The 25,358-nt window shown below is 50.3% G+C and overlaps 1 protein-coding gene across 6 annotated transcripts in view; it reads right to left on the bottom strand.

Moving 5' to 3' along the window:
- RNF220 (ring finger protein 220) overlaps positions 1-25,358 on the bottom strand; it is a 327,623-nt gene that overhangs the window by 70,393 nt on the left and 231,872 nt on the right. For 5 of the 6 annotated variants that reach the window (XM_045027122.1, XM_045027125.1, XM_045027119.1 and 2 more), the window contains 2 exons: positions 10,869-10,964; positions 2,362-2,404 (listed from right to left, as the gene is read on the bottom strand). In XM_045027122.1, the coding sequence (XP_044883057.1) occupies positions 2,362-2,404; positions 10,869-10,964 (139 nt within the window). Of the gene's footprint in view, positions 1-2,361; positions 2,405-2,676; positions 2,877-10,868; positions 10,965-25,358 lie in introns of those variants that run through there. The other variant, XM_045027124.1, reaches the window with a different exon arrangement.

Genomic DNA, 25,358 nt, shown 5'->3' with positions numbered 1-25,358 from the left:
TTTTCAAAAATCTTCTGACCAAGTCCCACATAAGAAGCTAATAAGGAAACTAACTTGGAGTTTGGATGCTAAATTGCCATATGGTGAGAAGTTAAATTCTCTTATGGATTAGAAATTGGCCAAGAGATGGAAAACAAAGATTAATAAATGGTAAACGTTCAGCGTGTTTAAAGGTTCTCTATTCATCAATTATCTGGAAAAAGGAATGAATTGTAAGGTGGTAAAATATCACAAAGACATTTATTAATACAAGAGAAGACTGAGAAACTCTAGAGGGAAATATGATAGCAGGTGACATTCAGTGTTGACAAATGCAAGGTAACGCCCAGTGGAAGGAATAAACTGAACTACTCATGTGCACAGCTGGGTTCTAAGCTAACCAACTACTTGGAAAAAGGACCTAGGCATCACTGTAAACCTCTGCTCAGTCCCCAGCGATGGTTAAAGCAAACAGTATTAGGATGTATAAAGAATGACTAGGATGTACCAAAATGATGATATCATTATATAAATCAACAGGACACCCTCACGCGGAATACTGTGTTCAGTTCTAGTCACCATGCCCCAAAAAGGATATCGCAGAAATAAAGGAGATTCAGAAAAAAAGTGACAAAAGTGATCTACAAGTCTAACAACCCCCTTTTACATGATCAGCCCTAGTTCATATAACTAGCCAGTAGCAGAGCCCACTAGAATTTAAAAGCTCCAGGTTCCTTATCCTATACTTAGATAATACTGCAGCCCTACCTTGGGGTAAAATCCTGGCTCTACTGAAGTCAGCAGCGTAATTCTTGTTTTGTCAGTAGTCTTTTGCTAGAGATAATGTCGTCATAACCACGTAGCTTGGTTCAAAAATTCTGAGTACTTCTAAGATGCAAAATTTAGGGGTGTTAAAATCTCTCTCTTAGCAAAAATTTCCAATGCTTATTCTCAGTCCAAAGGTGATTTGTGTGGCAAGAAGGGTTGATGGAATTCCATCTGAGATTCCCATGCATGGGAAAGAGGTATTTTCCATCACTGAACACTTATCAGATTTCTTTTTTGTGCTGAATTTTTTTTTTAAATGTTCATGCTTCTTGCCCTGGATTCAGTTGACAATGAGAGCCAGTACACAGGATTTTTTTTTTTTTAAATAAAGACTCTGGGTTTAGAAATAAAGTTTTAAGATTTTGAGATTTTGCTTAACACGTTTTTCATTTCTTTAGCACAATGCTAAGGTCCAATACTCCAGATTATACATGTATACTAGTATCCAAAATAGAGTTTCAGTTAGGATCTTCTGTTATTTTGTTTAAATCCTCTATTTGCTTAGAAGCAGCACAAGGAAATTCAATGTAAGAACTACATCAATGCAGCTTTGTGGGTGTATTTCTGAACCATCAAAAGTCAGGAAATTCCAAGTTAAAAATCTCCCAGGAACTGTAAATTGGCTTCATCATCTATATTTAAGCAAGTTTAACAGTAAACATAAATATAAAATTAGACAAATATTACTATTGCTACATGAATAACTTTTGAATTTTCTGATCTTAGTGAGTTCAAAGTTTCACCATGAGGTTGTATTGAATTGGCTTTGGTTGAATTAAACAGAACAAAGAATGTTCTATTGACTTATTTTCATGTACTGAGATGGAAATTTGTCATTTAAAGAAAATTGATCGCAATATTTGATTTTTAAATGTAAACTTTTTCACTAAGTAAAAATATTTATTATTTTCCAATACACACTCAGGTGTACAATGAAACAGGTGGATCAACATCGCTAGAGGGTCGAGGGGAGGAAATCAGAGGATGTGTATTGCCACCATAGACTCAAGTACACTGAAAATTGCTAGTATCAACGTTTATTGTTAAGGCCTTGACCCGGAAACGTGGACCATACAGCTAAGTGACATGTCATAGCTAAGACCCTAAACCTGGAAGATGTTCTATGCACGCAGACTATAGAAGAACTTGTAGGAGCGCAGCCTAAGTGATATACCCCAATATTAAATGCTACTTTCAATTATTTACAAAGCAAATACATAAAAATATATAGAAACAACTTAGTGCTCAGCAAAAGTTAGATTACTGTTCATACCTGCATTTCTTCATTGTAAGAATGAAAATGGAGTTAAAGGAATCAGAAATTATTCTGTATCCTCTGGTTTTTAGGGAGGGGGGTGGGAGGAAAGTGACAGGGCTGTAAAGCTGGCACAATTTGACTGAGGGAGATGAGGGAAACACGGCTTTTAAACAGCAAGGTGAAAGGAACCAATTAATGCTTCAAAGTAACACGGAGGGAGAGAGAAAAAGGGGAAGGTTGAAAGGCCCTGGCTGTGCCAGTGAAAGACACAGGTGCACCGTCCCCGCTGCACTCACCATTCAGCCTGGTCTGCCTGTTCGCTCTCACTCTCAGGAAGGTCTGCAAAGGGAACAAGAGCAGAGCAGTGTCAGGGCCCGGCGGGGGAGGAAGCTGGGCAGCGGTGCCCCCATCCCGGGGCGACCCGCAGCCTTAGCCCACCTCAGTGGCCGGGGAGCGGGAAGGGGAGGGCAGGCCAAGGACAGCGCCCCAGGGAGAGGGAGACGCGCTCTTTGGGTCACCCCCCCCCATGTAAACACCCTGCTCGCTCCCCGCCCCCGCAGCCCCGATGTAAACAAACCCGCCCCGCCCCCGCCCGCAGGCCCCGCACCCACCTCCTCCCGGCCCCCGCCGCAGGGCCCCCTCCTCCCGCTCTGCATAGCCGCAGGCGCCGCGGCCGGCACGCGGCGGGGCGGGGATCCGGGCCCCGGAGCGGAGCCCCCCGGGCGGCCGGGGATGCCGGCGGATGCGGAGCGGCCCAGCCGGCGCCTCCGATCAGCTCCCAGCGGCCGCCGCCATGTTGGGCCCGGTCATGTGACCCGCCGCCGCGCGGGGTGAAAGTTCACGGGGAGGGGAGGGGAGGCGGGGGTTCCCATAGCAACCGGCAGGCGGCGGAAGGCCGGCCAGTGAGGCCAGGGGCTGCGCGGCCCAGGGACCCCCCCTCCCCCTATCTAGGGGGGCAGCCCCCCAGCGGGGCCCCCTGCAGACTGGCTCCCCAGCGACCCAAAGCCCCTGCCCAGATCACGGGATCAAAACAGATCCGCGAAGCGGGCTGCAGCTCACCCCGGGGCACGTGTGTCCCACCAGGGCCAGAGCTCAGATGCCCATGGAAGGACCTGACTCTGTGAGCTGGGGCTGGACGGAAACCACCAAGGGATCTTGAAACTCCCAGTAAAATTGCACGTGCCCTGCACACGCTCACAGTGATGATACATCTCCGCAGACCTGCCCAGCACAGAGAAGGGCCTCCTGCCTATTGTTCAATGTACTCATACTGCTCATCACTTGTGTGCGCACGGAAACCCACAGCCACAACACCTATAGCCCTAGTCCAGCAAAACACTCACACAGACCGTGTATTTCGGTCGGCTCTGCTCCATCAGAATAATTTCAGGGCATGACTAACGATTTTACCAACTAAGTCCTTCGCAATTAATAAAATGGTTCTTATTCTGTTTCCTTGCTTGGAAGTCCCAATTAATGGTTGCAAAAAAGACTAATGCAAACAGGTCTTCTTTAGTCCGCTGTGTAAGGCCCTGATCCTGAAAACACTTCTGTACATAATTAACTTTACTCACAGGAGTACTCCTGTTAAAGTCAGTAGGAGTCGACTTTTATGCTTAAAGTTAAGTAAAGTGAAAGTGTTTGCAGGATGAAGACCTAAATTGCTGAAGAGATGCTGGAAAAAACAGGTTAACCAATGCAAGAAAACCCCTTTTAAATCTTTAAGACCCTCCAAATGTTCTCCTAAAATCCAGATTTTTTGAATTGCTGGAATATAATGGAATCTCCCCCACTGTGTTCCCAATGCACCCACTGTAACAGTGGGAGAGTAGCAACATTTTGCAGCATTTTAAAATACACTATATAGTAAGCTGGAGCCAGGATACAGGATAAAATGGCAGGTCACTACACTGCAGAGTGTCTAAAGAGTCCTGAAATAATTGACCCTTTGTATATCTTTCCTCCCTTGCTTGAGGTGAGATTACTCACAAATAGGAAGAGGAAAAAATAAAAGGAAACATTTGGCATTCAACTGAAGTTTATTTTCATGTTTGTACGTAGAGCAGTTTTATGCCAGTAACCCCAGTACAGACAGGTAAGAGAGGTGAACACACCCTGAATTCCAATTCCATTAGCATTTACGCCCATGCTATCCCACTGAAGTCAATTGGGTTGGAGAGGTGTAACAGGGACACAGAAGTGGGATCAGCCTAGATTTGTGTGGGAGGAATTTTTTCAAACCCCTTTCAGATTTCTACCCTCTATGGCAGCCACCAACCATCCTAAGCAATGGCTGCCTTGCCTGTTCTGTTCTGATTAATGAGACAACCAACAAATGACATAAGAATGTCTCTTGAGTGTGGTTGCACCCACCACAAACTGCAAAATGAATGAAATTCTCTATAGTTCATAGATTGGAAGACACTGGTTTGGGAGGTAAAACAGTTGTAAAATGCATATTATTGGGTTTTTGAAAAAGGGTAATTCTTGCTTCAAGCAAAGCCTCAGCTGCCAGATTCATTCTAGTACAGCAAGCCTCCTGCGGGTGTGTTTTATTGGTGTCTTGTTAGAAGCTTTATCCATATTATCTGATGCACACAGGTCGTCGGTGGAATCTCTCTTAGCAACTAATGCCAGAACCCAGAGCATCACAATTAGCTAATATTTGTCCTTCTGTGTATAGAAACCTCTAACACAACTTGGAGTTTAGTGGGCACCAAAGGGAAGTCATTCACACTCTACCATTCAAACACACATCTGCTAGGAGGGTTTATGTGTTATCCTCGAGTAGGAAGAGAGAAGACCATGGCCTATAAAAACTAGACGGGTTGGACCAATGGAGCTGGGGAGAGGAAAGTGGAAAGGAAGCTCTGCAATAATAATACAGGATTCCTTGATCTCTTTGTCAGAGGCCATCAAAGCAATATTAGTAGTTGTGGCTATTGGAACATCAAAGGGGCTGTTAGAATATCAAAGCAGCTCATATGAAGGCAGAGGGAGTTTGGCTTTTTAGTTTTTTATGCAGATGTACCCCACTCAGATGCCACCCCATTTTGCTCTGTTTGTGAATGTACTGTGCAAATCCCTGGTTTAGCATATTAGGACCTGGACCTGTGAAGTGCTGAGCACCACATGTGAGGTGTTAAGCATTCTCAAACTATCACCGATCTCAACAGGATCTGGGGTCACTGCGGCCCAGATTAGATTCCTAACTTCCATTGAAATCAATGGACATCAGGAGTCTAATATCTTGGAGGTGTTGGGCCTCAGTGATGAACAGGATCAGGCTCCTAGCTGGTTTGTGTGTGACAGAGATGTCAACAAAAACATTAACTGGCACATTTCCAACCATCTGTCAAGGCAGATATACAGACACGCAACTACCCCCTACTGAAATGCACAGGGTTAGGCATAAAGGGCACAGATTAAAAATCCCATTTGAAAGCAATATTTCTTTCCCTGAGTTGCTAACAACACCTCAGATTACTGAAACCCAAACAACTGCAATCATCTGATTTCATTTTCTGCTTTTTTTCTTTTCTTTTTTGCATTGGGCTCAACTTGGACAGTTTCCTTCCTCTTTCTAGTCAGTTTCACCTGGAGGCTCTGGTAGACCCGCCAAAGGCTGCAATATGTGGGTGCCCAATGAAGCTGTGGGAGGCTTCAACCTAAACAAAATCTGCTTCCTACCCCAACCCCTTAACTTCGAAAACAGTCACATTAGCGTCTCTAAAAGCAGCTGCTCTTCGTTTGTTTAAACCCAACCTACATTTTGTGCCCACTCGATGCTACATTTCTGCCTTTAACTTTTTCTAGGTAATTTTTTTTTTATATTTTTGCCACAGGGAGAGTTAGCAACGTAGCTTACATCTTGCATGGTGCTAACGCCTAAAGCTTGGATTTGAAATGCAGTGGCCATGTTTTCACAGCGCACTCAGTTACCGAATCAGAGTTGCTGATTCTTGTTTCTACATCTTTATTGAATTAAGCTACAGCCTGTTTCTGGGTAGAGGCTCACTCTTGCGGTTCAAATAGCAGAGAGAGGTGAGGCTTTGCTGGACAAGGATTTCAGCCACTCATTTTTACTTACTTCACGTATTATTCAGCCACAAATATTCCACAGCAGGCTTCCCTAACCCATTCAGGGTGTTCTCTCCCCCCAGAGAAGGTGCCTGAAATGTTATCCTTAAGACAGGGGGAGTGTTTCACTCTAGAGGTTTTTTTTCTTTTTGTTATTCTCCCTTGGCAATGCCGGTAGATAGATACTAGCAAGGAAACTGGCAAGGCCTGATGCCTACTCACTATGCAGGCAAAACTCCCATTGAATTCAGTGGTGTGGGATTTGAGTGAAAAAAGGGAATTGGATTGGGTCCAAAGCAAATGAACAGGGCTGAAATGCCTGTGACAATGGAAGGAATGAGACAGCTGGGAAGAGATTTGAAGCCGCGATCATCATCTCAAAGTCATGCATGAACCTTCCCTCTCAGGGGCAGCAGCAAGAAGCTTCTTCCTTCATCTGCCCATGCTTCTCCTCTGACCGCTCCCTTTAGCTCCTTCATTCACTCCCGGCTTTGCACCTTCTGCACACCACCTCCCTACCCAACTGCTGTGCTTGGAAAAGCCTCCTGGTTCGTGCTTTCACTCTCCCCTCCTCCAGGAAACACCCAGAGAGCCACCTGTTCACAGAAGCATGCTATCTAGAAAGACTGTATGGCAACGTCCTGTACTACACCAACTTGCAACAGCACGGTTAATCAATGGGCTTGGCACAGGGGGATTCTGTGCTGGGCAGCGTCTGGGGCCAAATCCAATCCTCAGACCTTGGAGCCACTCCGTAGCCACTAGCGCCTTTGCGGCCGCTCTCCCCAGACATGTCTTCACTAGCAACGTTAAAGCGCTCCCAGCGCTGGTGCACTGTCTACACTGCCACTATACAGCGCTGAAACATGCAGTGCTCAAGGGGGTGTTTTTTCACACCCCCGAGGGAGAAAGTGCAGCGCTGTAAAGTGGCAGTGTAGACAAGGCCCCATTCAACAGAGGAGAGTGCATGAAAGGCTGGGTGGTGTCTGGGAGTGTATGTGTGAGAGGAGCTGAGAGTGAATTTCCCGAGGACTGTTTATCCTTGGGGTCTCCATGCATAATCTTCCCAAGGTAAAGCCTTTCCCAGATACGTGATCCTAGAATCAACAACTTTCTTTGACTCAAACCTGTTCCCTTTTAGTTCAAGTTCCAATTAACTGCATTCAGAGTTAGTCTATTTTCCTGTCTTGGTTTGGCTAGGGTGGGGGGTTCATTTTAGCAGGGGTCAGGTCTACAGGCATCGGCTCAGAGGAGGAATATTTTTAATAGTTATGGGCCAAACCTTAATCTTAAATCCAAACCCTTTAGCTTTCCAGGGTGATTCAGGTTTGGATTTGGTTCTGGGTGCATTTTCCAGGTCAGATGCTGCTGAAATCTCACAAGAGAATAGCTGATCCCACAAGATTTGCATGGCAGAAATCTGATGATTAGGATCATTTGCTGAGTGCTGACGTTCTCAGCACGGCATAAAACACAAGAGGAGATTGCTCCCGTCCCAAGGAGCTTAGAGTCTAAAAGATCTCATGAGATTTCCACCATTTGGAGCCAAAACCCTATGAGTTTTCACTGCCATGAACCTGAACCTTCGAACCCAGCTTCCTAAACCAGCTCCAGATCCAACCACTGCCTCAGTGGCCCATCTCTAGTCCACGGTAACATCTCTCTCTCCAGTCGGAATGAGAGGGTACTCATGGTTACTCCTAAGGTAGGCTTCTCACCTATGCGCCAGGCAGGATCCTGACATGTTCTATCTGCCAAAGGCCAGCGGCTCAGTGGCTGTAGGCTGAGGTTATATCAAGGAGCACAAAGGAAGGTCTCAGACAACACCAGGGCCCCAATTCAGTGGTGTCACAAAGATGATGCAAGTTACACACTGGGTATTAATTGCTTGGCAAATGGATGTAAGAAGGAAAGCAAGACAAACTGCACTGACTGGCCATTCAGCGGTGACCAAATTCAGCTTTTGGCAAAAGAGGGTGCAACTTACATTCAAATCAACAGATGTGCCTGTTTACACTACTGCTGAATTTGGCCCTGTGTAGCTGAGCGGGGGAAGAAGGGGGCACGGTTTGAACCTCTGTGTCACTGTCATGTTAGTTGCTTTACCAGCTGCACTCCCGTTCAGTGTGTAAGTCACGCGCATTCTTCACACCCACTGAATGCCAAACTGGTTCAAGTTACACCACCTTGCTGCTTACTCCTGTTTTCTGATCTGCTCACCCGTGCTGTGGATTGCACCTTACCATGTGCATCCCGGCTGAACTCGAGCCACACACTCTCATGGGAACTGCATTTGCTCCCTTCAGATTCTATCTGGAAGAAATGGGTCCTCCATGGAAGTAATCAGCTCAATCTCCCCCCCCCCCACCACAATATTTCTTTAACCTTCCTATTCCCAAATCTCCATCTCCACTAAAAATTTGCTTGTAAAAAGGACCAGAGGGCTATTAAGGCTAAACCTTAGGAATTCACCTCTGAAAATCCATAGAGCAGCAGTCTGTGCTCCAGCATTTTACTAATACATCGTATATTCTCTATTACATCATAAATAACGCAAGGAACTTGCAATGCAAAATTACTGGCACTGCAGCTCTAAGCAACACATATCATCACAGCACACGTCTGCACATGAAAAGCTCAGTTCTGCAGCCCTTCAAGTCACCGGGAGACTCTTCTGCACAAGGGTCGGTAGATCAGGCTTCACCATTCTTTGACTCCTGAGCATTTTACTTGTTAATGCAGAGGGGCCAAATTCTCATTTACACAAAGGATTTACACCGCTCTGGCATCCACTGGAAGGTCCCTTTACGCTGCCAGAGTGGCATGCTGCAGTGCAAATGAAAATCAGGCCCCGAGGTCTTTTCTCCCTGCAGCGCAGAGTTATAATTCTCATTATGCATGTGTATTAAGGGGCTGCAACCCCTCATAAAACACACTCACAAACTTCATATGTGTCAGGCAAGCTAGACTCAGCACATGGAGGAGGGGTGCAATGCGAATCCTTGTACTGACGGATGGGAGAATAAAAAATTACGTTGACAAATTTCATAGAGCCTAAAACTTCTGAGAAGCTGAGAGCGTAGGGTGCTCCACATCCCCCAGGACCAAGTTTATATAGCACAAAAAGGACCACTGAGAAAATTTCATCCAAGCTCTGTTTGAAAGTTCACTATTTATTTTAATAGAAAGAAGTATTGTGACAGGAGAGAGGGCAGCATATTTTGGTCAAACATTTCTCGTTCATACCCAGGGCCTGCCAATGAATATTAAATGATAAATAATAATAATAATTTGCACAGTCATGATGTGTGCATGCTGTGGGCCCTAATCCTAAAACAGATTCCTGCATGACGCTTCATTCAGTGGGGATCTGCCCACGCGGAGTAACCTCGCGATCGTATTGTCACCATCCCTTGTCCTTCCTCTCTCCTGCCCACCCCCATCACCCTTGACATTTACTTGTTGCGTAATATCAAACCAAGGCATCTACTCCTGCAGGCAGGGCGTCTGTCCTTGCATGTCTGTGACGTGCACAAGGACTTTTCTGGATGCTCAAGAAATAACTATCTTATGACTCAGAAGCCAGAGGTGAGTTCTGCAGGTCAGCCCAGAACAGTGGCACTGAGCCACTCCATGCGGGCATGTGTTCTATGTGTGCCAAATTCCGGCTCTTACAGAGAAATCTCTTTAAAATGATTTAGAAAGTTAAAAAAAATGTTATTGGAACTAATTTTTGTCTCTCTTCACATACAGGATCCTTGCAAGTGGTGAGCCCAACCGTACAGGGCTCAGAGGGAGAGGGAAGATATGACAAATATGATTTTAGAAACCACTACAAATGAGCTAAGCTAGATTTTTCCCATGCAACACGGTAATGTTAAAGTCAGATTCCTCTGGACCTTCCGCAGCGAGAAGCAGGTGCTATTTATCTCATCAGGGTGCTGGACTTCTCCACTTCCTAATGAGGTAGAGCTCCCATTCCTAGAGCCCTGACGGGGTGTGAGTTACTGGATCTTAAAGAGACCATTGATACATGGCTGAATGTTACCTCTCTTGAGCCTTTGATCAGTGTCATTTTGCAGGGAAATTGTAAATCAGGGAGGCAGAAGGAAACATTTTCCTTGACTCTACCATGCGTATATGGCTATACATTTGTCATATGTGCATGATTCAGGCCTGGCTATATATTAGGCATAGAGGCCACAAATTACCCTCAGTCCACATCAATGAAACACACAACCGGGGGTACAATATGTCTCTTAACTTGCACTGTATTGCACTGTCCCCGTAGGGTTGTGTTCTGTTGCATTCTGAGCTGTATGCTCACGCACCATGATGCAATGCAGCCAGAAGTCCCAGACAGTTCTATGGGGCGTAATCATGCTTTGGGGGCATCCCGGAGGCCTGGCTCTTTGCTAATAGTAATAAATAATATTTCTTAGATGACTTACTTTTTCTAATAATTTGCATGTCTATTGCCCTTTCTATGGAAGGATCTCAAAGTGCAATGCACTGTAATGTGTTACGCCTCACAGCTCTTCAGTGAGGGAGGGAAGTATTAATACCCCCATTATACACACAGAGAAACAGGGGCAGGGAGGTTAAGGAACTAGGCCAAGGTCACAGAGGGACCTGGGAGTAGCTCTGAGGAGTTCCTGGCTCCTAGTCCTGCGCTAAGACCAAGGGATTGCGCTGCCTGGCTGTTTCCAGGCTGCTCTCTCACCTGGTATCTGTCTGAGTGATGGATATCATCTGAGGAGTGAGGCGATGCTGTCCGAGAGTCTCCTTCCCGCTTGATTGAGGCTGACAACAAAATTGACTGCAAGAGAAAGAGAGGAAAGGAGAAATTTACACTGTGAGCAAGGCAGAGCAATGATACATCACAGGCAGTGTCAAGGTCTTTCCCATTCCCAGCAGGAATGTATTGGCTCTGGCCAATAAATACTGTAACAGGCCCAGAGGGGGCATGTTAGCACCGGCTGACAGCCTGATGGTTTGGCCTCTCGGGTGAGGGAGAGCAGCAACTGCCGAATCCCAGTCCCTATACACAGCCCGTTCACACAGGAGCTACTCTGCCCTGGGGAGGACTGGGATCCTCCTCCCCATCCTGGGGCCAAGGAGCAGAACATCCCCGCAGCCCTTCTGCGACCATCTCTGCAGCCTCAGGGCACGCATGACCTGCATGCAGACCCTACCCGTAGGACAATGTCCCTGCAGACCCAGCTGTTACGCTGAGACCGTCACCCATCCTGCCCTCAAATCCCCTCTTTGTGGGCCTGCTGCGGAGGCTGCTGTGGAGCAGGGCCCTATGACCCCTTGCCCGACTTCTCCACACCCTCCTTCTCATGGAGCTGCGCTGATTCCGGTGTTCAGGGCCTTGCATGTGGGGCGGGCATGGGGCTGGCAGTGCTGCAGAGGTAATGCTCGAGCTCTCCAGCAGGGGCAGCAATGGGCCCATTGCTTTCCCACTACCTGCTAGTGAGTGTGCGAAGATGTAAGCGGCACCTCAAGGCGCTGGGTGGGAGGAGAGGAAAGGGAAAAGGCTAGCCTAGCATGATATGCACCATCCTAGCCTGGAGTCCTGTCTCATAGCCTCCTAGCTGATGACCTGTTTACAGAGAAAACACATCCACATGCATTCATGTAACGTGAAGGTTGTACAGTGGACACGGTCAAATGTGAGAGTTAAGTCAGCAAGTGCAACCTTAACTCTGCCCCCTAGTGCACTGGGAGAAAGTCTTTCATTTTAAGGTCAGAACAGATGATCAGGTAGTTTATCTAAGGTTGTAAAAAACATGGTTGTAGCATTTTGTAGCACTGAATAGACATAGAATGCATGAAACCCAAAACCCACACCAGAAAACATCCTCGAACAGGATACTACAGATGAAAGCATAACAATGCACTGCAACAATAAAAAGCATTGTGTGTTAGCGTACACTTAAATTACACTAAATGTCTCAATAATGACATATCACTAACAAAGATGCTTCATTAATACACATTACATTGTAATTTACTATTACTCTTGAATACATAGCATCTGGAAAAACACAGATTTTTTGCACAAGGATATGGAAAAAATCAGAAAATTATTTTTATTGCGACTTAAGAAATATATTGACAGCCTTCAAATCAACAGTGGGGAAGTATAAATTCAGTGCACCCAACGCTTATGGGAAATCACAGGACTAGGCTGACAGGACTTACATCCAGTAATAATTTAACTTTAGTAGTAGGAGAGTTTGAGGGGAAAGTCTATGAAAAATACACATTAGCTAAGGGTTGGTCAACACTAGAAAGTTACGCTGACCCAACTACGTTGCTCACGGGTGTGAAAAATTCATCCCTTTGAGAGACGTAGATTAGTTGACGTAAGCCCCGGCGTAGACAGTGCTAGGTTGATGGAAGAATTCTTCTGTCAACATAGCTACTACCTCTCGGGGTGGTGGATTTACTACAGTTGTGGGAGAACCCCTTCTGTCGCTGTAGTAAGTGTCTCCACTACAGGCCTGAAGCAGTGCAGCCGCAGCTGTTCTGCTGTAGCATTTCTAATGTAGACCCAGCCTGAACTTCTGCATAAGAGACATAGTAAAGCAAGCAATCTTAAAAAATATCCCCTGAAAATCCAGCTCGCCAAGTGTTTGTGTCTGAGGAACATCCAGTAGGATGCAATAATAAGAAATGATTGCTCAGAGGCAGGGGAGTCTGCAAAGGGATAGAAGAATATCATCTGAAATGTCCAGGCCAACTGTTAAAAGACACAATTCCTTAGAGGGAGGAGAACTTTCCTGAAACATTTGCTTTTGGGCTGACATTAAACATGGAAAAAACTGAACCCAAAATGTGACTTTTTTGGAAAGTTATAAGCAGCTGGAAACAGCATGTAAAATGACTCAGCAGAAAAAGATGGCCAGTTGGCAAGATGTGATCCTCAAGGGCCTTATGGGGCCCTGATCTCGTTTGGGGCATGTCTACACTGCATTATAAGCCTGGGTCTGGGGGACCTGGGCTTGTGGACTCAGTGTTTCTAAGCCCATGTCTGAGCGTCCACACTGCTTTATCAATTGGGTTTATAATTGCTGGATCCAGTTCTCACAGCCATGCTAATGCGTCCACACGATGCAGAACTTCTGACTTGAGCTGCGTTCACACTGAAAAATGACAGGGCTTGGACTGGGCTCTTTCAAGGGTCTTTTAGGACCTGGGTCCTGGGTGCTCGCTGACCCGAGTCAGACTGATTTGGGTGTGGATGGAAGGGGGGCTTGGGCTCAAACCTGAGTTAGAGCCTGGGTGTAGTGTAGACATAGCCTGAGTGATCAACCTAGGGGGATTCTGCTCTTGCCAGGGGAGAGGGAAGCTGAGCTGGAGTTAACCCCTTGTTCATCAGGGAGCAGGGAATCACCCTGACCCAAGCAGGGTTTACTGGATAGCCCTGATGTAACCTTAATTCCACTGGGAGTCTGCGTGGATATGGCTGCCCTGAATGAGGGATGTTTGTTCATTTCAGGTGAGCCTGTGACTGGGGAAAGCGGGGCAGGCTTGGCATATGGAGGGTCTCTAGGCTCCTGCCTCCTGCTGTGTTTGCCACAATGCATTGCCTTGTCTTGGGCTGCTAACGTAGCTGTATAAGGCTGGATTTCCCTATCTCCTTCTTAGTGCCGAGGTTAATTATTTCTGCAGCAGCTCTTTAATATTTCTCAGGAGCTGCAGGGGGAATTCTGTTGAAAAACACTGAGTTCCTGTTAGAAAAAAAAGGAACCCCATTCCCCCCCCCCCCGCCAAAAGGGGACAAGGAGGAATTTGAAAAGCCTGAGACTGCAAATGGCGCTTTAAAATGAAGGGCTGGGGTCTCGGCCTGCCGCTGAGAGCTCCAAGTCCGAGTCAGCCCAGCGATTCAGAAGCAAGGGAGCCTCCCGTTGCAGTGGAACACCCCATCCCTCCTGAAATAAACTGACCGTCCTGGTGCTGGGGGCGTTAAACAAGTCCTCCTCCAGGCGAGAAAAATACATCGCACCCCCCCCGCCTCCCCCGCCCCTGCAGACCAATCCCTGCCGCCCCCCACTCCGCCCACAGCCGCCGGTAGCTCTAATCCAATATGATTATGTGAAAAATGGCTGGGCTAGCTCTGGAGACAGTAAATTAAACGTTATGTATTAGTTTTTAGCGTGCGGGAAGCACACCGGCCCCATTTATTCCACAGCCCTCCTGAGCACCATGGCGATGACCTCTGGAAAAACGCAGGGCTAAACTAATCCCAAAGATGTCAATCTCGAGGCCTCTTCTACATACACTTGCTGTTTAGATTAATAAACTGTCTATTTTTAAATTGTGTGCAAGCACTTCAATTCTAAACCCCTCGCCGGCATGTTAAACACGGCGCTCGCGATGCCAAGTCACACTTCCCCTTTGCTGGTAGCAAACTTGACTTCATTTGGTTTTCTCATTTCCCCGAGACGGCGAAAGCTTTGCCTTCCCGGCCGTGTAGGCAGGACTGTCACCGCTGCAGACAGGGGAAAGCAGGCGCAGGGCCTGAGGATTAGGAACCCGCGTGGTCTGAGGCCAACCTTATTTCTGCATTAGGCCGACCTCGCTGCCATCCCAGTTTTGGCCTCTCTTTCCTAACCAGTCATTTCAGGACTGTCTCCTGGCATTTGAGGGGCGGGGGCTGGGGGCACTGTCATGGCACCAGTCCCCAGGGGCATCCGCCCTCTGCAGGCAGAGCTCATGCCTGCCCCTCTAGCCCAGCTAGTATGGAGGGGAATTGTAACCCTGATCCCCCCCCTTGCAATGCCTGGTGGTGCTAACGCTGCCCCAGATTTTGTGCTCAGGGGGCAGGACTGTGGCTCCTTTGTGCTCTCTCTCCCCAGCCCTTGGACATCGCCATCATCTGGCCTCTGGGAATTTCAGTGCAGAACGACCAGCCTCAGGGCGACTCAAGACAGCCATGTAGGGAAGATGAAGCAATTGCTTGTCCTCCATGTCTTGGGCCAAACCACTGGACTGTGATGCAAATTCTGGTTCGGGCTTTCCATGGAGAAAACAACCAGAAACTCTGAAGTTGAATCTCCTCATGTTAAAAGCCTATCAGCACCCAGACTGGAGGTCCCAGAATCACTGGCTCCACCGAGGGGCCCAGAGACAATGGGACAGGTTCATGGCAGTGACTCTGAGGGCGGGGGATGCGATCCTGATTCACTAGGAGATCAGTAACAGACAGAAAGGCCCAATCCAGAATGCTGAATCCAGGTCCCTTTGAATGTCAGGGATCGGGGCGGGGGATGCTAAGGAATCAAATCCTTGGGTCCATCCTTATGGGTTTGGTTCTAGCTCTGATCAAGAGCTGGAAGGGACCTGTTGCCTGGTTTAGATGTGGCTACAATCTCACACAAATTCCTTGTGAGTTTTTCACTATTCAAGACGGTAGGAAACGGCTCTAGTAAAAAATGATACTTTACATCAGAGGGCTGACAAGGTGCTAACAATCATTAGAAAACTCCCAGCTCCACCCACCCAGATCGGAGCTTGTCCCCAGGAGCTGTCTCTAGAAACACCTAGTTTCTGCGACAGTCACCGAGTCACCACAGGATGCAGCCAATTGCACAAGCCGTGTTTTCCTGTAGCTACTGAAATCCTGCCGCTATTGCTAGAACCATTCGTTATTTTATCTGCTTCACCCGAGTGATGCCTGCGTTTTACAGTGCAGGAACTATCATGCTGGGGGGCTATAACTGAGATCAACACGGTTCTGTCTTGCAGTGCCACCTGGGTCACGCCACATTTCATCTGTCTCCCCGACTCGCACTACAGCCACGCACTTTTGCCTGGCAGGCGCACTGCTTTGGTAACACGGATGAACTGTGTTTCAATCCTGCCAGTGGCCGATCTGTGTTGTAACTGCATTCCTTCACTATGGTGCAGATGGGACTATAATTCGTGAGAGAAATCTGTCTTTTTAGGAGGGCAATCCCCTTATCCCTGATCTAATCCCTCACACATGACTCATATATGCCTGGTTTAGTTCTCCGGCTCTGTGGCACGCATGACCATGGTGTGTTTGTACATGTGAAACAGGCAAAGGCGATGCAGACATGGCTCAAAGATGTCGGATGTTTCCAGCAGGGACAGTAACACGTCACATTTCACCCCCATCACTCTCTGCCCATCACCCCAACTACAATGATTCCTTGCCTCTGAGGCACTCTGTGCCAGCGGTACAGACTGGAGCCGCTCCCCTTCCCATATGATAGGGCAGGTATATATGTCCATGCACTTCCCAGCAGGATTCCTTGCTGTGTGGACAATGGACCTACACACTGAATTGTTCCTTTTCTTCCAGGGGAAATGGGTACCGGAGAGCTCAGCCCTGTCCCCATCCCCCAGGTACTGGCCGGTAACTCAGAGCCAGAGCCTGATCAGATGGTGTTTGGCCAGGCTTCATCTCCCTGGGCCCAGGTCTCGGGGCGAGCTCCTCCCCCACTTTCCCAAGGCAAGCCAAGCCCCCCTTTGGGTGTTGAAAGACACAGCAAGGGCCTTGTGCGAACACCAGCCCAGCCTCATATTTCTCCCTCCCCTTTAAATCATCTCTCCGCTGGGTAAAGGCGCTCTCTGTAGAGGTTAGCAACCCGAAGAGGATCAGCCGCAGCATTACACCTGGGGCAAGCGAAATAAAAAAAGGTCACCGGCGCTTTTTAAACATGGACAAAAAAGCCGTAAAATGTGTTTGGAAAAAAAAAATCTGGCATTAAATCATGACTTTTTGCCTGGCTCGCCTCATTAAAAGTGGCCTTTTGGAAGGTAAAATTATCATTGTAAGCGATAAGATCTTTAAGAAAATAATTCACGGCTTCTTCACCCTTTAATATGATAGCCGCCATCGGCTAATTTTTTTCTTAATGGCAACGAGGCCATCAATCTTGTCCAAGCCGTGTGCTCACCCTCTCCTCCCTCCCTCCTGCCGGGCTGGGCAGCCATGTCTCCGGCGTGGCTCCCAGGAGCCATCTTTTACCACCTTCTGCCTTCCCCTCAAATGCTTTGCCTCCTGCCGCCTCCTTCTGCAGGACACTGACTTCCGGGCGCCGGAGTGCATGGGTGACGGGTATCACAGGCCTCTCCCAAAGCCCGGCGTGGCCCCACTCCTGCTCCACCCACAGGCCCTCTCCTGTCTGCTTCCAGTTCCCGCTCTTCCACTGTGGCCCAGGCTGCGGCTGGCCGACCTGTGGCCGGGACTCGGGGCGTCTGGAGCCAGTGCTTGCGCTGCCAGCGCTCAGGGGCTGGGGGGGCTGGGGGCTGTGCCGCCAGCTGCTTTCGGGCTGGGGGCCACAGTGGGGGTGCTCTGGGCTCCGTCAGGAGAGGGGGGTGGAACGGGTGGGGGAGGGTCCTCGGGCAGAAGAGGAGGGGCCAGGACCTAGCCTCCCCCAACAGCCAGTTCATGTGCTGTCCGTACGGAGTGGGAAGAGGGTTTGTGTGTGTTTGGGGGAGCGGGCGCAGGCAGGACTTCATGGGCATACGTGAACATGTATGCATGCATGGAGATGGCCGCTGTATCTGTTCGTGTTCATCGGGTAGAATTCAATCCCTGGGCAGAGGGCTGAGCACAAGGCCTGGGTACCACGTAAGTCCCAGAGAGTGTCTTGACCGTGTGCTGGCCCTCTGCCCAGGGCTGAATTTCACCTTCTGTGTGTGTGGACCTGACCTCTCCAGGGACTGTGCAATTCTGCAGAGCTCTGGGGCAGTGACTGGAAAGGTGACAGCAGCTTTGTTTCAATTAAAAAATGCATGCGCTCAATTACTTAAAAATGATACCACCATCAGCACAGAAGCCCCATGCGTTTAAAACTCAATGCTCTCCCGATCCTACGGCAAGGCTGGGCACAGCGGCTCCCCCATGCCGAATTAGAGCAGCCCGAGGGGAGCTCTAATTTACACTGCCCGAGGGACCAAAATGTAGCCAGTCATCAGTGTGTTCTGGCCACGCCCCTGCTACACCAGCAGTGGGAGGAGGGGAAAGGGAGTGTCGTGTAACAGCCCTTATTTCAGCCCCGAACAGATCACTCCTGCAGGGATCTCCCTGGGCTAGCGTTAGGGCCGCATTGCAGGAGCTGTGCCAAGCAGCCAGATTACATGAGAGGGCCAGGCCCTTTGTTCGAGGAAATGAAACCTGAATCCCCAGCGTTCCAGGAGGGGTGACTTCTTCCATGGGTGGCTCTGGGTGTTCACGTGTATGCCACCTGCGGGAGAATGGGTGTACCTGCTCGCGTGTGAGTGACTGTGCCTGCGTGTTTACACAAATATGTGTTCCCGTGTCCGGGCATACCTGTGTGTGCAGCGGGGAGAGCTGCATGTGAGCAGTGCATGGTGCCGGCAGGTGCAAACCGATCTCTGGGGGCCTGCTGCGTGTGTCTATGCGCCTCGCCTGGCCCGCGTGTGACTCTGGCCCTGCGAGAGGGAGGGAGCGGTGTACGTATGGGAGAGAGCAGGAGCTGGTTCCTGTCAGGGTGCAGCCCTCTGCACCAAGGAAACGGATTGAAATTCCCAGCGTCGCCTCCCCCTCCCTTAACTACCTTCTCCCTGTGCCGCAGACGGGTCAGGTGTCAACGCAGGGAGAGGCTGGCGGATGCCTTTGACATTCCCTCTCCTTTCAAGGCAGCCATTTGAGACGATTAAGTGCTGGACTCTTGCTTTCTGATAGCCCCAGAAAAACACAGGGAGTCTATTTTTCTTAAACAATCTGTCCCAGTGGCTGTCAGCAGAACAAATACCCCAGCCCTTCGGTTTCTATGTCTCTGTGGCCTTTTTTTAGTTTGGCACAAAGTGTTTCCTGCTTGATGCATTCAGCCTTAACTCTGCCGTCTAAATAGGTACTTATCACTTAGCAGGGAGGTGAGAGCTTGACATGGTTGCTGTCTCCTGCCCTCCCCTCCGTGGTAGGGAAGCAGGGGAAGTGTTGCTAATAGCTGTCATCACTTGGGAACTGTCACCCGAAAGCAACCACTGATACCAGGCCTGGGCTCCACTTCCTCCCCCGCCCTCCCGCAGGCTGGGGGGGATGTTAGTGCTGGAGGATCGTGGACACAAAGATGCCAACGAACGCCAGAGCGTTTAGTCCTAGAACGAGGGGGACCAGACCTCCCATGTGGCCGGGCACAGGCCCGTTTTTAAGCTCTGTCCCGGTTGTCCCGACTTTTCTTTTTTTTTACAGCAATGGGCATTTGTCCCGTTCGCTCCTCCCAGCTGGTCAGTTGGCAAGAGAAACAAATGCCCAGTTTACCAAGGCAGTCGGGTGCGGGCGTGGGCGGCAGGGCGAGGGGCTGGCAATGGAGCCCAGGCACAGCCCAGCCCCGGCCGGCGGGATCTGCAGGGGGGCAGCCCCAGCTGCAGTGTGGAGGTTGGGGGTGGGGTTAAGCCCCAGCCCCACCCGCGGCACCATGGGGTATGGAGCTTGCGGCGGGGGCAGCCCCAGCTCTGGTTGGGGAGGGGGTCAGCCCTAGCCACCGGGTGTGTGGCTCTGGCAAGCTCTGCAGGGGTGTGTGTGTGGTAAGCCCTGCTGGGGGGTGTGTGTGTGGCTCTGGCAAGCTCTGCAGGGGTGTGTGTGTGTGTGTGGCGAGCTCTGCGGGGGTGTGTGTGTGTGTGTGTGTGTGGTGAGCCCTGCTGGTGTGTGTGTGTGTGGTAAGCCCTGCTGGGGTGTGTGTGTGTGTGTGTTTGTGTGTGGCTCTGGCAAGCTCTGCAGGGGTGTGTGTGTGGTGAGCCCTGCTGGGGTGTGTGTGGGTGTGTGTGTGGCTCTGGCGAGCTCTGCAGGGGTGTGTGTGTGTGTGTGTGTGTGTGGTAAGCCCTGCTGGTGTGTGTGTGTTTGTGTGTGTGTGTGTGTGTGTGTGTGGCTCTGGCAAGTTCTGCAGGTGTGTGTGTGTGTGTGTTGCTCTGGCAAGCCCTGTGGGCAGTGTGTGTGTGTGTGTTGCTCTGGTGAGCCCTGCTGGTGTGTGTGTGTGTGTGTGTGTGTGTGTGTGTCTCTGGCGAGCCCTGCTGGTGTGTGTGTGTGTGTCTCTGGCGAGCCCTGCTGGGGTGTGTGTGTGTGTGTGTGTGTGTCTCTGGCGAGCCCTGCTGGGGTGTGTGTGTGTCTCTGGCAAGCCCTGCTGGGGGTGTGTGTCTCTGGTGAGCCCTGCTGGGGTGTGTGTGTGTGTGTGTGTGTGTCTCTGGTGAGCCCTGCTGGGTGTGTGTATGTGTGTGTGTGTGTGTGTGTGTGTGTGTGTCTCTGGCGAGCCCCAGCCATCCCATTTTTACCTTAGGAAATATGGTCACCCTATGTAGAAACTTCCTTACAGGCCTGATCCTGCTGCCAGGAAAGCCAAGGGGAAAAACTCCGACTGGTTCAGCAGAGGGGCAAGGCAGGGGCCTTGGCTGTGCGGTGGAGTTGGGAGTGAAATGTGGAACACGGTGACAGTGTAAGAGCCCCACCCCGTAGCCAGGGCTTAGTCATGACAGACAGATTTCGCTTGCAAGCGTTCCTCATAAGCCAGTGCTGCAGCCGGGGGAGATGTGGCCCAGCTCTGTTCAATGGCCTCCCCCAGTGACACGGCAGAGTTAGGACTAAGAACCCAGGAGTCCTGCCCCCAGTCTCCTGTTCCTACCACTAGAGCGTGCTCCAGAGGAGATCACGGGCTGTGCTGGCCATTGCATTCAGAGGGAGGCAGCTGGGAAGGGTTTAAAACAGAGATTTTGTCAAGGTTTAAGGCTTCACATCTTGTCGGCCTTCAAAGCTCTTTTTCCTTGGAGGGCTTTAGCGGTCAGATTTCCCAATAGGGGCGGTAATTCTTCTTCAATCTGCTCTAGGAGGCTGTAAAAGAATGGGAGGGGTGGGGGGGGGGAATCAAAGCGATCTGGCCCTGTAGATGGGTTCCCAGCGCAGCCGGGCTCTGGGCAGGGCTTTCACTGAGGCTGGGCACAGACCTAAACAAATCAGCCACGAACATTCTTGGGAATAAGAAATGGAAGTTGCTTCTAGTCCTTCTCCTTTGCCGTCAGGTTGCAACGACAGCCAGTTTACAGGCTGGAACATTCATGCAAAGAGTAACTTTAAAGTCAATATTAGAAAATGCGGCCGGGAAATAAACTGTGAACTCCCAGAGCAGATCAGCCCAGCTCAGCCCAGGCTCCGGCAGCGGTCAGGACCAGCTGCTCCACAGGAAGGTGCACGAAAACCCTAGGGAGCAACCATGGAATGATGTGCCCATAGGGGATGTTTCTTCCCAGCCCTCATCATTTAGACACTGGCTAATACCTTGAATCCAGACAGGTGAGATCATTTCTATTTACCTGTACCCGCAGATGTTCTCATTATCCATATAAATGCCTAATCCCTCTTGCCCTACATGATATCCAGTGGCAGGGAGTTCCCTAGGCAAATTATGCAGTGTGTAAGAAGCAGCGCTTTCACCGGGATTCACACCAGCAACCTGCTCCGCAGAGTTACGCTCATCCAATCACGGAACAGCAGTAATACCGTGTGACTTATGTGCCCAATAAAAACTAACCAACGTGGGGCTGATTTGGGGATATCACATACTCCGAGCGAACTGCCCATGGACAAGCCCTTCCCCCGGAAGGAACTAGTCCCAGAGAGGATTCAGTGGAGAATTACAAATGGGGGAAATGTGAAAAATCAGGCCTACAAACCAAGAGACGCGGAGTCTCTGTGCAGGCGATTGGTGACCCAAAGGAGCGACTAGTCGATTACTGGCTGAAGAGCCGCCCATCCACAGCTCACATGCGTGTGGACTTCGGGGCTCAGTGTCTCCTCTCTCGTTGCTCGAGGCAGCACTCTGAAAAGAAGCAGCTAACGGAGCACAGGCGCCGGCAGCCCCGGAGTGTATTTGCCTGTTGTTAGCCTGTCGTTTCTATTAGGGTAGTGCCAGGAAGTCCAGTCACGCATCGGGGCCCCCTTGGGACGGGTGCTCAGGAGCCAAGCCCCACAGAAGCTAGTCCCCACAGGGACTATAGAAGGGGCCTTCCTCCTCCTGCCCCTTCTCTGTGCCACCGTTCCCTCCAGGGTCACTCCTCCTCGTGAAGGGTGCTGTGCTCCCCGTGCTCAGGAGAGTCGGCTGCTTCCTCCGAGGCCGGCAGTGCTGCCCCAGGACGGGTGGGAGGAAAGGGCCACCGGTCGCCTCTAGCTAAGAGCACGTGGAGCCAGAGCAGCACCATGAAACATTCTGGCCTTTAACACGGAGCCAGTGAGAGCCACCTCCCTCCCTTCCTCCGTGTCCGATGGGTCCGTTCCATCACCGCTGCAATATCCCCTGTTCAAAGGCTTTTCCTCCAGCCAAGTTGTCCTCCTGTTCTCGGGACAGCGCACCCAGAAAAACTGCTCCTCGGGAGGAGACACCTGGTAAGAACCTACGACCGTGTGCTGCTGTGTCACCAGGGAGTGAGGGTGTGGGGCGCCGGGGGACTCCTCAAAGCCCCCTGCTCCTGAGGAAGATCCGTCCTCAGATGCAGGGCAGATGTGGGGGGAAGGGGCTTCAGATCTGCCTGCAGAGGAGACTTGCATCAGCAAGTCCTTTCCTGGCCCATATAGACTCAGCAGGTGGGCTGAGCTCTGGGAACAAGACCTCAAGGGACATCACAGGCAGGGTGGGCTTGAGGGAGAGCAACAGAACCAAGGCCAGCAGGGGCCGAAACGGCATCAGTTCAGGACCAGGAACAGCGCCAGGTGCAGAAGGGAGGAGACCAGGACAGTGAAGAGCTCCCATAGGCTTGGAGCCTGTAGGCATGTGCCAGGGAAGATCTGCTCTGAAACAGAAACAGCTGTTTGGGGCTCCGCTGAAGGAGCCGCCACTGCCAGAGGCTAAGCAGCAGCAGCTGCTACTGTCAAGCCCACCTCCCACTCACCTGCTGGTCTACTCTGAGCAGCAGTCCCAGGCTTGGTAGAAAAGTGCCCCCCCGTGGCTTGTCCTACAGGACAGCGCTCGCGGATAGATCAGTGCTGGTCTCCCAGAGAAGGAACGCAGGGAATCCGAGCTGTGAAGAACCATCTGGTTCTCAACACCGCCCTTCGCTGCAGCTGAACGGTGGGGAGGGAGAGTGAATCTGCTGCCTGGAGCCCTAGCCCGGCCGTCGCTGTCTCTGCCAGCTCCAATAATAGAAGAATCCGATATAATAATCTTGGATTCATCACATACCATGTTGAGTGATTGGATTTTCTTTGACATGTTGCCATGAAAATTGACCCAGTGCGGTGAGTGACAGCTCTTAAGGGGCAGGGAGCCAGTGAATGAAAAACACGTGTTTACACCAGGGATTTTATTTCCAGGCGAGGTCTTTGCCGGGGGAATGGGGCAATTCTGGGGGAGTGCAGGGCGAGAAGGAAGCACACAGAAAGGTTCTGAATAAACAACAGACTATTGGAGACGGTCTGGGGTTAAAATAACCCACCCCCGCCTGTCATGACAGGCCGGTCCCTGCCCCACCCGCCTCAGGACAGGAGAGCATCAACTCTGGTTCTCGACGGTCTACTCAGAGCTCCCACAGCACTTTCCAAAGCTGCAGGTCTGGTGCTAATGAGTGGGTAGGTAATGCACACCCAGTGCATGCCCACCACTAGTGCATACGGCCTTGGGTGAGACCCTCTTTTGTGGAGAAGGCGACCAGCAGTCAGGACACTGGGGTTATATTTCCTACAGGTTATCAATGCGCACAGCAGAGACCGGCAGCAGGGACCCTGGTTTAGCATCTCATCCCCAGCCTGGCCCCTCCATCGCTGTAACAAGGCCCAGGACTGCCGAGCCAGCACTCCGTAGAAGCCCACGGTAGGACGTAGGGCCAAGATCTTCTGGCCGAGGGGGAAGATTGTTGCTAAGTGAGTCAGACTAACATTGAATCCATCCCCTATTGGCTCATCGCACGCCTGAGAGCGGACACTTGGAAAAGGCCTGGCACCGCGCCCCCCCTCCGGGCTGTGATCCTGTTACATCGCACAGTGCTCCTCAGCTTGGATCCAGCCCGCTGGCCTTATTCCCCGCAACGCAGGTGTATCAGACTGCGCTCCTGCGGCAGGCCCGGCCCTGTTCTGACAGGGTGCACCAGGCCAGGAAAGCAATATCTCAGCCAGCCACAAAGAGACGGAGCAGCTTCATCCCACAGCCGCCTCCTGCTCAACTCCAGCACCATTACAAAGGGGCCTTTAATACCAAGCTAACATGAACTGAGAGCACTGGGCCTTTCCACCCCACACAAGACTTGTCTCCCAGCAAAAGCCACCTAGAAATAATGAATCCTCCAGGGCCAAGGAGCTTGCAGGCTTTCTGAGAGCGGAATGAAAGATTTCCAGATTTCACCCTCTCCCCCCCCACTCCCAAGGCTTCTTGAAGTTAATGTTCTTAGGCCTGGACGTGACGGGCAAAGGAAAAAGATCCATGTGGTGACAGGAGGCGACTGATCTCTTTTACATAGAACAACTCTCCAGTCCCAGTTTAATCCCCTCTCTCAAGGCAAATGGGATTCTTTGTCAACAGAAACTTCAAAAGCCCGGCCCTGCCGAGAGATGGACCCTTCTTCTTTATCTGGTGTCTGTCACTGACTCGGTGTATTTACCTCCAAACAGCTAATCTGTCTCTCTAGCCCTCACTCCCCCTCTTGGGCTCTGCAGTGGGGACCACTGAGTTATCAGCATTCAAACCTGACAACTAGTGAGAGGGGACCCTGCAAAGCACAGGTGCTTTCATTTCACCTGCTCCCTTTCCTGCTCCTTTGTGATGTCAAAAGACAGCCTCAAAGCTTCTTGAGTTTCAAACACACTTTGGAGTTTTTTCAATGCTTGTTTTTCACATCAGAAATCTCAGGGCCTGCCTTAGCCGAGAGATGCTGAGACAGCCACGTCTCACTCTCAGCATGTAAGCTGGGAACTCCCGAGTTCTAGTCCTGGCTGTGTCACTGACTTACTTTTGTCCTCAGGCAAGTCACTTACCCCCCCATCCATCAGTTGCCCCGGGGTAAAACATGGGCCGTGCCCCAGGCCTGTGAGAGTTAGTAAGTGCTACCGGAGGAATGCGTTTTGCAGACGCCAAGTGCTATCAGAGTACGAAGTAGTATTATGATCTCTTTTCCTGGAGGTCTTGGGAAATTGTTGGAGGATCTGGAAGGTAACTGCACTGCAGCTCTCCCAGCCCCATCTCGTGTGGGTGTGTGACGGGTAAACTGATGCGCAGAGAAGAGAAACGACTCC

This window comes from Mauremys mutica, chromosome 8, assembly GCF_020497125.1.
Source record: "Mauremys mutica isolate MM-2020 ecotype Southern chromosome 8, ASM2049712v1, whole genome shotgun sequence".
NCBI classification, from domain to species: Eukaryota; Metazoa; Chordata; order Testudines; family Geoemydidae; genus Mauremys; species Mauremys mutica.
Note: the sequence above shows the minus strand (reverse complement) of the source record. Positions and strands in the feature narration are given on the sequence as shown.